The sequence below is a fragment of the Lactuca sativa genome, chromosome 4, assembly GCF_002870075.4.
Source record: "Lactuca sativa cultivar Salinas chromosome 4, Lsat_Salinas_v11, whole genome shotgun sequence".
Taxonomy (NCBI): Eukaryota; Viridiplantae; Streptophyta; class Magnoliopsida; order Asterales; family Asteraceae; genus Lactuca; species Lactuca sativa.
In genome coordinates this window covers 67,986,313-68,001,393 of record NC_056626.2, presented here as the reverse complement: position 1 = coordinate 68,001,393, position 15,081 = coordinate 67,986,313, and the positions used below count along the sequence as shown (strand labels likewise).

Genomic DNA, 15,081 nt, shown 5'->3' with positions numbered 1-15,081 from the left:
AACAACAACGTGTTGCGAAGAACAAAATTGGGAGCCTAGGGGTATAATTGGCAATTCCTTTAAAGTTTGTGGGTTTATTAAAAAGAGTCGTTGAGTTATAAGCTCCCTTTTTAAATTGTATATTGTATATTGTATAAATAATTAATATATTGTAGTATACTAGATCGCAAATATCTTATTTTTGTGTAGGTCTACTTAAAAGTGGTGGGCGGCCCAAGTTCTTTATCTTATTTTGGTGGGCTGGCTTTGATTTAGTTTCGGCCTGGACTTTGGATGAAACTATTATTAGGTTTGTCACTCGTGTCCTGTCCCTGGCATATTCATCACTCATCAGTTCATAGAAAAACCGATTCAAACACCATTGTTAGGGTTTTCATATTTTCTTTTCTCCAGATCGTTGTTCATAGCTCCAGAGATCAACAAAAACGATGGGACTCCAAACACAACCCTACGGTATCCAGGGGATGCTAAAAGAAGGGCACAAACATCTTTCTGGATTAGATGAAGCTGTTGTTAAGAATATCGATGCTTGTAAACAACTTTCTACCATTACCAGAACTTCTCTTGGTCCCAATGGTATGCATTTTTAATAAGCTATATACTCGTTTTCTGCATCGTTATAGGTTTACTTGTTTACGCTGTTCCTTTTTGTTTTAGGTATGAATAAAATGGTGATCAATCATCTGGACAAGCTATTTGTGACAAGTGATACTGCAACTATTGTAAATGAGCTTGAGATCCAGCATCCTGCAGCAAAAATATTGGTTTTGGCAGGAAAGGCACAACAGGAGGAAATTGGTGATGGAGCCAATCTGGTAGTTTCTTTTGCAGGGGAACTTCTGCAGGGTGCAGAAGATCTCATTAGGATGGGACTACATCCCAGTGAAATCATTATCGGATACACAAAGGCAATTAACAAAGTAAGCTTCAATTATTTCATATTTTGATGGGAAGGGAAAACGTTTTTCTTTTCTAACTGTAGAACTGTTCATTAGAGCAAGGATTTGTACATGTCTCGTTTGAGGCACCTGTTTGGTTATAGATGGCATTACATTACATTCCATGATCATGGTTGTGTTGTAATTGTAACTAATAAGTGTGTTTTAAGCACACATAAGACCATGTTACGAGTTTCAGGTGTATAGTTTTACAACAAACAAAACATCATAAACATAACTCTATATTTACATTACAGGTTGTCCAGATCTTAGAGGATATGGTTGAGAAAGGATCTGAGACGATGGATGTGAGGAACAAAGATGAGGTTATTCTAAGGATGAAAGCTGCGGTTGCTAGCAAACAATATGGACAGGAAGATATTCTGTGTCCTCTTATTGCAGATGTACTAGTCTTTTCTTTTCTTATTAAACGGGTATCATTCATTAGGTCAAGTTATAATGATGACTGACTTTTTTTTTTTTTTTTTGTGTTAATTTTGCATTTCAGGCATGCATACAAGTTTGCCCAAAGAACCCAGTGAATTTCAATGTTGACAATGTGAGAGTTGCAAAACTTGTAGGAGGAGGTCTGCATAACTGTACAACAGTTAGAGGAATGGTCTTAAAGGGTGATACTGTAGGCAGTATAAAGAAAATAGACAAGGCAAAGGTGAGTGCTTCTTCTTGGACTTTCTTTTTTAAGCATCATGAACTTTTCTACAGTGTTTGGTTTGTGGATTTTAAGTTTTAACCTTGCTGAATTGTTATAAATTGTAATAGCTACTTACTGGATTGTGAAATTGTTTATTGGTTTTGTCAGGTGGTTGTGATAGCTGGTGGTGTTGATACAACTGCAACTGAGACCAAAGGAACTGTCCTCATTCACAGTGCTGAACAGGTATTAAGTGATATCTGGATTAAGTGTGATGTCAAAAAAAGTATTTGATAAAATAATGGTGTGGTTGAACAAATAATATAAAAGTTTGGTTATTAATGTGGAAAGACTTTTTCTATTAAGTTGTCAAAAGCAAACACTCCTATTTATATATATATTGCTTAATATATCAACTCCTGTTTTCATTATGTAATAAAGAAACAACATCCAATGGAAAAAAAAGTTGATTTCCTTCTTCTACTCATGTTTGGGCAGATGAGATCATTTATAATTAAGAATGACATTCAAATACTGGATTGTTAGTGTGAAATTGATCTTATGCATCAAAGTGTGGGAAGTTTTAGTATCCTTTGTTGTATTGTTTAGGAAGAATATGTAGATGTATAGTATAATAAGAAAGCATATTTTTGTTTACATCAGCTTGAAAATTATGCAAAAACTGAAGAAGCAAAGGTTGAAGAGTTGATCAAAGCAGTTGCAGACTCGGGTGCAAAGGTTATTGTTAGTGGAGCAGCTGTAGGAGAGATGGCTCTGCACTTCTGTGAACGTTACAAGTATGAACTATCAACTGCATTTTATATTTTTTATATTTCAAATTGTTTGTATATTATTATTTAATATTTGTGATTCATTCATTTACAGGATCATGGTCTTAAAAATCGGCTCCAAATTTGAGCTTCGCCGCTTTTGTCGCACAACTGGTGCTGTTGCCCTTGTAAGCATCATGTTTTAGTGTTTGTTTGAACTTTGAATATATATATATATATATATATATATATATATATATAATTTATATAATTGCAGTTGAAGCTTGGTGCTGTGAACCCTGATGATCTTGGACATGTTGACTCTATTTCTGTAGAGGAAATTGGTGGTGCTAGGGTATGTATGATTATGAAACATCATTTCTTGTTTGTTTTGTTTGGTGACTAAGAGGGAAAAAAGATAAAAGTTTTTTATAAAGACAAAAATGCCCCTGTTGTTTGTTGTGTAGGTGACTGTTGTAAGAAACGAACAAGGTGGGAACTCTGTGACAACGGTTTTGCTGCGTGGAAGTACAGATAGCATATTGGATGATCTGGAGAGGGCTGTTGATGATGGTGTAAATACTTACAAGGTAATCTGGACCTTCTTTTTTCTTTCACCAAAAACAATGAGAGGGCACTTTGGGAAATGAAAGAAATTTTTTTAGGAAGAAAATTTTGTTGCTTCTTCTTTTTGTTTTTAGTAACAAGACAAAATGCATTACAAGGTAATCTGGACCTTCTTTTTTCTTTCACCAAAAACAATGAGAGGGCACTTTGGGAAATGAAAGAAATTTTTTTAGGAAGAAAATTTTGTTGCTTCTTCTTTTTGTTTTTAGTAACAAGACAAAATGCATTACTGTTTGGATAAATAATATATTTGTATTTTAGGCGTTATGCAAGGACAGTAGAATTGTGCCTGGAGCTGCAGCGACTGAAATTGAATTAGCAAGAAAACTGAAGGAGTTTTCTTTCTCGGAGACAGGGTGGGTGATCTGAGTGATTGATTTTTAGTAAATTTGTTTTGTTTGACTAACTAAAAATTGATTGATATGATGCACAGATTAGATCAGTATGCAATTGGAAAATTTGCAGAGAGCTTTGAAATGATACCAAAAACATTAGCTGAGAATGCTGGGCTTAATGCTATGGAGATCATATCTACTCTATATGCGGATCATGCGAATGGAAATGTCAAAGTTGGTATAGATTTGGAGGAAGGAGCATGTAAGGATGTCTCCACATTGAAGATATGGGATCTCTTTGTCACCAAGTATATTCTTCTCTCTCTCTCTCTCTCTCTCTCTCTCTATATATATATATATATATATATATATATATATATATATATATATATATATATATATATATATATATATATACATGTAAAAAGGTTTGGTTAGAATAAATGATGTTTTGTTTGTTTGTTGTATGTAGGTATCATGCGCTCAAGTATGCTGCTGATGCAGTTTGTACTGTTCTACGTGTTGATCAGGTAAACTTTTTAATTATTATTTCCATTAATTATTTGGTTTTTAGATTTTTACAAAAATATTATTGAATTAATTGGTAAAACGTAATTGCTAAATTGAATATGTTGTTGCAGATAATAATGTCGAAACCAGCTGGTGGGCCAGGCAGGAGAGATCAACAGCCAATGGATGAGGATTAAGAGTGAGAGATGGGATGTGTTTGAGACTTGAGAGAGATTTGGTTTAGCGAGGAAGTAGTAAGAGTAATATGGATGGATTGGTGATATGATATGATATGATGTAGTTTTGGGGTGTGTTTTTGTATAATTCATGATTTGAGATTTTGAGGGAGGTCTGGTCTGGGTCTTTAAGACGTTTGTTTATATCATATCCACATGCATTTTTTGTTTTGCCAAATTATGTAAGCATCCATCAGAAAACAATGCTTGAGGTTGTGGTTTAAAACATTTTGTTTCAAGGGGTTAAATATTTCTATTTTCATAACTAATGCCAAAAGTATGAAAATACCCATTTATTCTCCATTTTTTTAGACAAAACTTCAAAAATGGTCCCTGTGGTTTTCAGAAATATCAAGTTTAGTCCCTAAGTTCAAAAAACCTCACAGATGGTCCCTGTGGTTTCAAAACTTTTAACAAATGGTCCTTCCGGCTCATTCCGTTAGCATTTCACCGTTAACTCATTTTTTAATAAAATATTGCAGGGGTAATTTTGTCATTTCAGTTGTAACCTCCTCTCTTTAAAAGAAATTGCATGTCCGATTTTTGGGCAAATCCTTTAGCTTCATCAGTCGATCATCTCTCCTCCTTTCCACTGTTGCTCGACCGTTGCACCCTTCACGACATCCAATCGCTTCTGATTCAAAGATGGTGACTTGCAGATGTGGGAATGAAGCAACGAAGATCACTTCATGGACGGATCGTAACCCTGGAAGGCAATTTTGGAACTGTAAAAGATGTGGTTTCATTCGATGGTCTGATCCCCTTATGTGTGCTAGGGCATTGGTGGTGATTCCAGGTTTGATAAGATCAATGAATCGATTGGAGGAGAGGGTCGCCATTGTAACTGCAGAATTGTGGAACTACCAGCTGATGTTGTTTTGTTCATGGGTGTTTTTTTTTTGGTATTATTTTAATCTCTAAGTATCTTCTGAAGGTTTGGATGCTAATGGAGTTTTGGTTTTTGGTTTGTAACCATTGCAGGGTTTTTTTTATTTTAATCGGATAGGGGTTTTTTTGCTTTCAGTTTATGTAGGTGGTTTTGGAATTGGTGTTGTTGTATTTGGTTTATGTATCAGATTAATGTGTAATGCAGTGGTAATGGTAATGGTAATGGAATGTAGTTTGTTATAGTTCATTGTTCAATTTCTTGAATGTTTTTGAAATGTAATTGTTAAGTGTATTGTAATTGCATCTTGAAGATGGTTTTCATTTGCAATTGAAATGTACATTGTTATTAATTGATCTGTGAAGTGAAGGGTAGTACACAAAACATATTAATTCATCACCAAAAAGTGCATACACACCATTACATTCAAAGTTATAAAGTTCTTAACACAACCATGATGCAAATTTTTAAAAAGACCTACAACACAAGCATTACATGCAAAGTTTTCAAGTTCTTAACACATCTTCAAACAAGTACACATTACATAAGTTTCTAAATACCTACAACACCAACATCCTAATAACCACTAAAAAGTCAATTTTCAGCCTCCTCCAACTTCACCACTGCCTCCCTGCCCTTTACATGTTCTGGAATTGTGCCCTTTGTTATGACACTTTGAACAAGTGACTGCCAAATATTTCCTGCTCAATCTACCAGCTTGGCTGTTTGGCTCATCAACACCCCTTCTTCTCTTCTTCTTAGGCCTCCCAACCTACACATGTTGATATACTATAGTTAAAATTGAATTCATTCCATGTTCACATGTATACTATATATTTTGTGTACTTTAAATACAAACCTGTGTCTTATGTTTTGGTGGAAGTAAAGTGAATGGGCAGTCACTTTTAGGCCACATTGTACGTCCATTCAATGGATCAATTTTGTTGAAATACATGGCTTTCCATGTTGATAACCTATAGCAAGGATGGACCCATTCATCAACATGTGGGGCATTTTCACCATTTTCAATTTTGTCCCATATAGCACAAACAACATGTCTACATGGGAAACCTGTAATCTCCCAAAACCTACAACTGCAACTGTGATCATTCAAATTTACCACATATTGGTCTTGCCATGTGCTTGCCACTTGGTACTTCCCTGCCCCATTGTATTTAGCCACATACTTTGATGCATCAGCCTTAATCTTTTCAAACAGTGTAGTTGCAGTAGGGGTTAGAAGTCCTTCACACTTATCTATTTCCTTTTGCACCACACATAACCTCTTCATGAGATACTCTCTAATATACTCTAAGCAAGTGATAATAGGTTTATCCCTACCTTCATCTAGCTTTGAATTGAATACCTCACAAAGGTTATTCAACAAACAATCAGTATGTGCCCTTCCTGAATAATATATATTAACAGAAGACAATTACACATATAGTAAACACACAAAAGGGAAGATTAACAATTCTCAATAAATTTCTAGAAACTTACCACTAAAGTGAGATTTAGCCCAAGTGTTTGCTGGGATCTTAGACACCCAAGCATGAGCCTCTGCATTGATCTTCTTCAACTCATCCATTGCTCTGTTAAAATGATTGACTGTTGTTGCTCTACCACACTCCCAAAGCTGGTCACTTAAGTCTTTTCCTTTCCATTGCTTCTTCATGTTTTCCTGGATATGCTTCAAACAGAACCTGTGTTCTGCACTAGGGAATACTTTCTCCAGTGCTGTTATTATTCCCTAAACAAAAGTCAATGTAATCAACATTAGTTAACCAAATGTATTTAGTAAAGGTAATAAAAAAGTTAGGTGGTACACACCTTTTGTCTATCTGAAATGAAGGTAAAGTTTGAATTTGGTCCCAGATCCAGATCTTCTCCTAACAGTTCCAAGAACCAGGTCCAGCTACTTGTTGATTCTGTCTCTACCACTGCATATGCTACAGGGTATATGCCATTGTTTGAGTCCAACCCTACAGCAGTTAACACTTGCCCAGGGTAAGGGCCCTTCATGAAAGTACCATCCAGACCTAGAAAATCTCTTAATCCAGATTTGAATCCTAACTTCAATGCACCTAAACAGACATATATTCTTCTAAAAGTTCTTGTGGTAACAGACAGGGAGGTTTCTGGATACACATCAATCCGAACTGTTGTACCAGGATTAGTGTTGAGTAGCTCCAACACATAATCCCTCAAAAATCCATACTGTACTTGGTAGTCCCCACTAATGATACGCTCAGCCATTGACTTTGCCCTAGCGACCTTTTGCAATGACATTCCTACCTCCAGTTTCTTGCACAACTCTTCGTGTAAAGCTTTCACTGGAATTTTAGGGTTACTCTGTATTTGTTGAACAATTAAGTTTGCTACGTATCTGGAAGTGCAAGCTTTAACCGCCCTTGTTTGCAAACATTTATGCTTATCCTGTACTGTTTTCACCAACCAATCCTGATTTTCATTAGCCCTCGATATTTGGACTGCCCATGGACATGTACCTTTATTGGCAATTACATCTTTACCCTTGCACTTTGCCCTACTTCTGGTTGAGGGCCCACCACTATCAACTCCTGTAGAAGGCTTACTTACAACACCTTTACATTTCACCCTAATCCGGATTTTGTCATTTTTGGCTAGGTATAAAGACCTCCTTGTTGCTACAGCATGTGAGTTCATGTAGTTTTTAACATCAACCTTGGTTTTGAAGACCTGACCAATCTGAAATGGTTTAACATGAACCTCTCCATGTGAGCATGTACTTGACTTACTCAACTCTTTTAGCAGTCTCTTCCTATCATCTTCATGAAATCCTGCAAATTGATAATCATCAGTGGCAATAACTTCCAACTCATTATCAAAGTCAACCACTCCAATCCCATCATCTTTTGAATGATTGTTCAAGATTCCATGTTCATCTACATCAACAGCATTATGGAATTCACTCATGTCTACATCTACATCAAATTGTATGTTAGACTCATCCACATTGTATTCACTGTCATCAGAATCATCTCCACTATCCTCAGAACCATGGCCACTCTCAGAGTAGAAAGCATCTCCACTATCATCACTCACCATACCCTCTAGATAATCCACTTCTGGTTGTTTTTCAAATGAAGTTTGAACATTAAACTCAGCATCATAATCAGCATAAAGTGAGTAATCCTATACAAATGGTTCATAGTCATCAACTGTTGTAGTATTAGCTCCATTATCAGCTTGGCAGCTTGGTTCCTGTACATGGTAAGTTCCCAATTGTTCTTCAGTTTCAACTGCACTAGTGATCACTTCTTCTTGAGTTTCAATTTCATGATTCACCACTTCCTTTTGAATGACATGACTTTGTTTACCTTGTGACCTTATAAATGGTAGAATACTCTTTGAGTAATCATGGCCTTCATCAACATCTAACACTTGTGACTGCTCATAATCAGGGTTCATAGACTTGTTTAGATCAAGCTTTCTACTACATGAGCCTGCTTCTCTCCTACAAGGTTTCTTTCTATTCATTTCAGGTGACACACTATCAGGCTCCAACTCTTCAATAACAACTTTAGAAGGAGACTTGTAATAACTACCTACCCTTGTCTGACCAGTTTCAATATACACCCTAATAAGTCTGTGTTTAGGGACATATGATACCATTTTAAGTACATCTTGATCATTACCTAAAGGCATTAAGCCATAGTCCAAAGGGTATTCAGGGATACAGAAATGGTAGTAAAGGGTTTGCTCAGTTTTGTACCCTAGTTCTCGAACCATGTCGTCAAGCTCATGAACTGAAAATAAATCAGTGTCAACATAATCTACATATGCTATAACACCATCAACGTATTTCCTTCCAGGTGCTTTGGTGAAGACACCACTGTAGTGTATCTTCAACGTGAAATAGTTCTCATAACCTTCTGTAAACACAAAAAAAAGAAAGAGTAAAATCAATGATTTCCTTACGTCAACACAATAGACCAAGAGAAAACAAGTTTTGTTGTAGTATTGTACCGTATGTTTTTCCTAAGTCCTCCACGGTTACAAAATTTTCTCGAAAACACCATATTGATAGCACCATTGCAATTTCTGCAGCTTAAAACCCTAAATCCCAATTTCTGTTCTTGCTTCTACGATGGGAATGAACCCGATGACTAAACCTGTAACTGGTTATCTTCTTGGGAGAGGGACGGGTAGTGATGTGCAAGCAAGTAATCATTTCATATTAAAGAGAGGAGGTTACAACTGAAATGACGAAATTACCCCTGCAATATTTTATTAAAAAATGAGTTAACGGTGAAATGCTAACGGAGTGAGCCGGAAGGACCATTTGTTAAAAGTTTTGAAACCACAGGGACCATCTGTGAGGTTTTTTGAACTTAGGGACTAAACTTGATATTTCTGGAAACCACAAGGACCATTTTTGAAGTTTTGTCTTTTTTTTATTCTAGGTGTCTATTGATGATTTGAGACCATGAGCTAGGTGTATAGGTCCTGCAATCCTGCGGATAATGGTGTAGTGTAGTTTAGAGTGTGTTGGCATTGTGAAAAGTATATTTGAAATGTTGTTTAAATAGTTTATTCCTGTTAGTAAATTGCCATTTTTGTATGGTTGACAATTTGTATTGGTGATCTCAGTCCTAATCTCAGGTTGGTTACACAATTAACAAATACCCACAAGGTTTATGGTTGTACGTTAGAATTTTTATTACCTAATACTCAATCTCAATCTAATCCAAAAAATGACTTCGAATTTTGTAATATTTCTAATTTCCAACAATATAAACAAGATTAATATCTAATAAATGTTACACATATCATTATCTTCTAAAATTTATAATATATGAATTTCATTTTTTTAGACTATTCTATACCAAAACATGAATATTAAAAGCATGGGTAAAATTCATAAAAGACACCAAGTGTACACAAACTTCAATTTTTTTTTTTTTTTTTTTTTTTTTTTTTTTTTTACAACTAAGACACTATGTTTTCAAAAATAGTAAATCTGACATTTTACTTTCTAATTTGTTTTCACTGTTGACATGTAACGATGATGTTGTATAATGTAGTGACTTAATTAAAAAACACAATGTCCAAATCAATTTTTTTGAAAACTTAATGTCTTTCGTGCAACGTGTCCTTATTAAATATAATAATCATAATTTATTGGAAGGTTATAAACCCTTTGTGGGTAAACTTTTGGAGCAAGACAACATAACAAAATTGACATCTATTTTATTCCAAAGTCTCACTATGTCATTGTTCATGGGCGCTTCACCAATTTTTATGTTTCTATGTCCATCTTTGTTGACATTTGATCTTCAAGTTAAAGATGAGTTGTGTTGGTGATGATACGACGTTTAATTTGTCAAAATGGTTACATCTGATTATTTGTTCGTTACAAATTTATGATAACAACTAATGCCTAGATTTTTTAGCCTCAAATGGTGGTCACTAGAACTTCTTGTTTTAATATCCGGCTTGTTACAAAATCCATAACTTAAAACAACACTTTCTTTCATATAATCTTTCATTTCATCCACTAAGTTTAGGGCATCCACAATGCATTAAATTCTTTAGAGTTCAATGGAAAGACACATGAAATATAATGTATTGATTTCATTTCGTGCACTAACTTTAGGGCATCCTACATTAGCATCAAGGATGCGGGAGATTGTAATGCAAACTAATTATGACTTAATGTGTAGACGCTAATTTTGTTATGTTGTTTTCCTTCAAAAGCTTTCTCACAAAGGGTCTCCAACTCTCATAAGTCTTGATAATTATGTTATAATAAAGACAAACCACACAAAAAACATTATTTTTTCGTAATTGTTCGATTTTGACATTGTGTTTCTTTTTCAAATAAGTCATTACATTTTATTTACTTGTTCAATTTTGACACCTAGAAAATAGCGTTACCAAGAAATGACTTCGTCATTCCTAGGTTAGTGCCACATCAGTTGGCAACCTGATTGACTGGTCAAATGTCAACATTGAAACAAAATGGAAAATATAGTGTTAATTTTTTTTTGAAAACCTAGTGTCTTAATTGTAAGAAGAAAATAAAAAAAAGTGTCAAAATCGAAATTTTGTGTAAACTTAATGTATTTTATACAGTTAACCTTAAAACATTAATAATTACAATCCTGTGAACCAATATGCGGAAAAACATGGTCATTTCGAAGGACAAAACAACACACATTGATGCATCGACTCCCACTTGCTTCGCTATCAACTCTTGATGCTCGAGTAAAACTCCGTGTGACTCCAATCTTTATGGTCTTAACTTACTGGTCTTTAGTCTTGATTTATTACATTAAAAAAACTAATACAATTTCATATCTAATCTTTACTAAAATAAAAGAAATTACATTGCTGAATAAAAAATAAAACGACACACATGTCACATGATTACGTCTTTTAAAAAACCAAAAACACACCATAAACATCATACATATAGGTCCTTATTGAGGCATAATGTTATCGAATCCATACAATCAAAATAGGCACTTTTTATATTTACATCTTACAATGTTATTAAAACTTAATTTAGTAACACGAATATGTAACATATCACATACAATTATTTTTATAGTTTACATGCCTAAAACATCTAAACAATTATATGTACACAAAAAACAAAACTCTTTGATCTATAAGTTATTGTTGTGTAGAGATCACCAAACATTTGCGCTTACCCATTGTTTATTAATGTTTTCAGGATTATCAGAGAAGAAACCAGTTTGATTGCAACAACATTCACATTAAGAATTTTAAAACTATTTTGAAAATATAAAGTCTTCCAATATTATTCTCAATGACAATGCTTTATGTAACACTGGAAGGAATAGTTTTTATGAATGATATTTTATTATCAACTTTTAATATGGACCAAACAAATCTTTTATCATTTTGTAATAAAAGAAATAGGGTGTTATAAGTTGGTATCAGATCCTTAGTTTAAGGGATTTGGACATACATCATGTGTATGAACTTAAACTGAGGTTTAGAAATTTCAAAGTCTTTGAAATTATTTTCAAAATGTTCAAAAATTTCAAGTCGTAACTTTTTCATAATTTTTCTTGTTTTTCAAAAGATTAGAAAACTTTGAAAGAAAAGCAGTCGTGTTTGGAACATGGACTTAATCCCATTGCATGCTATTGTTTGATTGTTGCCCTAGGATTAGGAACATTATTCTATAACCTAACTTAATTTTTTAAAATGAAAGAAATACAAGATGAGCAGTTAACCGAGGTTTAACAGGGATACATCCTACTTATCTAAATGTAGATATTTCATAGTGAGACAATATGTTATGCCGATAAAAATTTGGAATAAAGATTGTTATGTAATGATACAATATCAGTTATATGTAGATTACTGTAGAACGATTATGTGTCTGATAAATATAAATACATGTAAGAACTACCCGAAAAAAGTAAATGCTTTATGTACAAAATGTTTTTAGTATACCAATAAAGTTAGGAACATACCTTATAGAATGGGAATGTCAAATCAACGTTGCCATTTTATAGAACAAATGCCTTAAAGTTGTATATAACAAAAAAGGCTTAGAATTTTTGAATAAACCCTTATACATGTTCTTGTTTGATGCTTGCTTTAGGATAAAGCCAATTCTTCAAAGGCTTGTCTGATTTGATGTTATATATGATTATGAATTCATAATGCATTTTGTCATCATTGGTGTAGTGAAACCCGTCAATACAAAGCTTTACGGCATCCCTAGATAGTGTAAGAGTACCAATAGTATATATATATATATATATATATATATATATATATATATATATATATATATGCTATCATGAGGGAAAAGTCACTTTCTCATTGTGAATAACTGGGAGCTTGTGAATACGGCGATCATCCAAATCAGCACCCCAAAAAAACACTGATCTCAATCTTTCCAAATCCTTTATCACTGTAAGAGGCATCGGATAAATAAACATCAAATAACTAGCAATCAACCCCAAAACTGCTTTAACTAGAGTCATATGCCCCCCTAAAAGAAAGAAATTTGGCTTTCCAACCCGCCAATCTTTTCCGGAAATAATCAACAATAGGACCCCAGGAATCAGTTCTAGCCATATTCTGTCCAACCGAAACCCCCAGGTGAGAAAATGGAAAATAGCCCGACGAACACCCCATACAATTAGCTGTAGACGAAACTTGATCAGCCGTGACCCCCACTCCATACAACTTGCTTTTGAGAAGATTGATTTTTAGACCCGAGGCTAGAAAGAAACATCTAAGAATACGAACAATATGGAGAGCATTTTCCTGATTCCAATCAGCCAAGAGAACAACATCATCGACATGAAGAAGATGGGAAATGGTGATTCCTCCAATCTTGATTCCCCTATAGACATTAGCTAACTGGGCCCTAAAAAGGTCCACATGCAAACCCTCAATAGCCAACACGAAAAGAAAAGGAGATAGGGGACCCCCCTGTCTCAAACCTATGAACATATGAAATTCCCAGGATGGAGAACCATTCACCAGGATCGTGACAGTAGCAGAAGACATCATCTCCAAAATCCAATTACACCATAAAGAACTAAACCCCATAATTTGCATGATTTCAATCAAGTATTCCCATGATAAAGAATCATAAGCCTTTTCAAAATCCACTTTAAACATCAAAAGAGGATTCTTAGAGGCTTTACTCCAAGCTACAATTTCATTGAGAAGAAACGGACCATCCAGAATCTGTCTGCCATTTATAAACGCCGATTGCTCCACACTAACCAAACTATCAATAACCTCAGCCAACATATTAGCAAGAATTTTATCAATAATCTTGTACTGACACCCAATCAAGCTAATAGGTCTATAATCTTTTACAAACTTCGGGTCTCTAATTTTAGGAATCATAGTGAAAAAGGAAGCATTACAACCCTTAGGAATCGACGAATGTGTATGAAAATGAGAGACCATGTCAAAAATGTCATCCTGAACAATATCCCAATACCATTATATAAAACCAAAAGTGAAATCATCAAGGCTTGGAGCTTTTGAAGAACCCGAGTCCCACACTGCCTTTTTTATTTCCTCCCGAGTGAACGGAGTATGAAGCAACTGAATCTGATCAGACGATAAATGTGAAAAATGGGAATCCTGAATTTGGGGTCGAGTACCGGCCTGTTTAGAGAAGAGAATCTGAAAATGGCCACGAAATTCCTCCTTAACCGTATTTGGGTCATCAATCCAACATCCGTCCTTCAAAACACCTCTAATAGCCATTTGTCTTCTCTTATTATTTATGACCCCATGAAAAAACCCGAGTTTTCATCACCTTCAATTCCCCCACTTGACTTTTTGCTTTTTGGGCTTCAATTCCCCCACTTGACTTTTTGCTTTTTGGGCTAACTCCAAATTCGTAACATGATCTAAATTCGTAACAAATATCTTATTTTTTAACTACTATAAAAACAATGGTGGAGAAAGGATAAAGGAGGTTCGATGTATCTTAAAACCAATGATGCGTCAATTGTTATTGGAGAAGAAGGGAAGAAAAAGATTGTTAGGAGGGGAGAAGGGGGGGGGGGGGGGGGGGTTAAACTGAAATTGTTTTTTTTTTTTATTATTATTATTATTATTTATTTATTTATTATTTTAATAATTAAGTTTAGTAAAAAAAATTAAAAAAAATACAAATTAGTTATTTTATATGCCTCAAATCAAACCATTCATGTAAGTTTTAAAAACCATAAAGATCATTTATATAAGTTTAAAAACAAAAATGACCATTAAAACCATGACCTTTAGTAAACCAACAAAACCATTTATATCTAGTTTTGTCAACTTTTAATTATTATAATCATGGATGCTGTTGATTTTTTTTTTTTAAATCGTTACTGTTATACTTTTCTTAGAAAAAGAAAGCCAAATATGCCAAAGCTTATTATATTCTATGCTCAAAAAATAATATACATATTGAGAATCATATAGGAAAATTTCTGAATAAATTTGTTGAACTTTTTCCTTTTTAGCATTATTTAATTCAAGCGAGAAAATTAAATATACTATGTTTTAATTTTATCTTTTCTATTCTTTAAAAAATAGCATTTATGTATATATATATATATATATATATATATATATATATA

At 34.1% G+C, this 15,081-nt stretch overlaps 1 protein-coding gene across 1 annotated transcript; it reads left to right on the top strand.

Annotated features, from left to right (window-relative positions):
* The first annotated feature begins 310 nt into the window (after nucleotides 1-310).
* LOC111906997 (T-complex protein 1 subunit theta) lies at nucleotides 311-4,333 on the top strand. Its single transcript, XM_023902781.3, has 13 exons — nucleotides 311-576; nucleotides 658-920; nucleotides 1,196-1,342; nucleotides 1,447-1,608; nucleotides 1,759-1,836; nucleotides 2,254-2,387; nucleotides 2,476-2,548; nucleotides 2,638-2,715; nucleotides 2,828-2,950; nucleotides 3,249-3,343; nucleotides 3,421-3,630; nucleotides 3,795-3,852; nucleotides 3,964-4,333. Exons 1-13 carry the CDS (start codon nucleotides 429-431, stop codon nucleotides 4,027-4,029), a joined length of 1,635 nt encoding a protein of 544 aa, XP_023758549.1. The 5' UTR covers nucleotides 311-428; the 3' UTR covers nucleotides 4,030-4,333.
* The last annotated feature ends 10,748 nt before the right edge of the window (nucleotides 4,334-15,081 follow it).

Excerpts from the sequence above, each read along its gene's own strand:
- LOC111906997 (XM_023902781.3), top strand. The coding sequence starts at position 429 with ATGGGACTCCAAACACAACCCTACGGTATCCAGGGGATGCTAAAAGAA. Across the intron at positions 1,343-1,446 it reads TGTGTCCTCTTATTGCAGAT|GCATGCATACAAGTTTGCCC; the intron begins GTACTAGTCTTT and ends TTTGCATTTCAG. Across the intron at positions 3,853-3,963 it reads CTGTTCTACGTGTTGATCAG|ATAATAATGTCGAAACCAGC; the intron begins GTAAACTTTTTA and ends ATGTTGTTGCAG.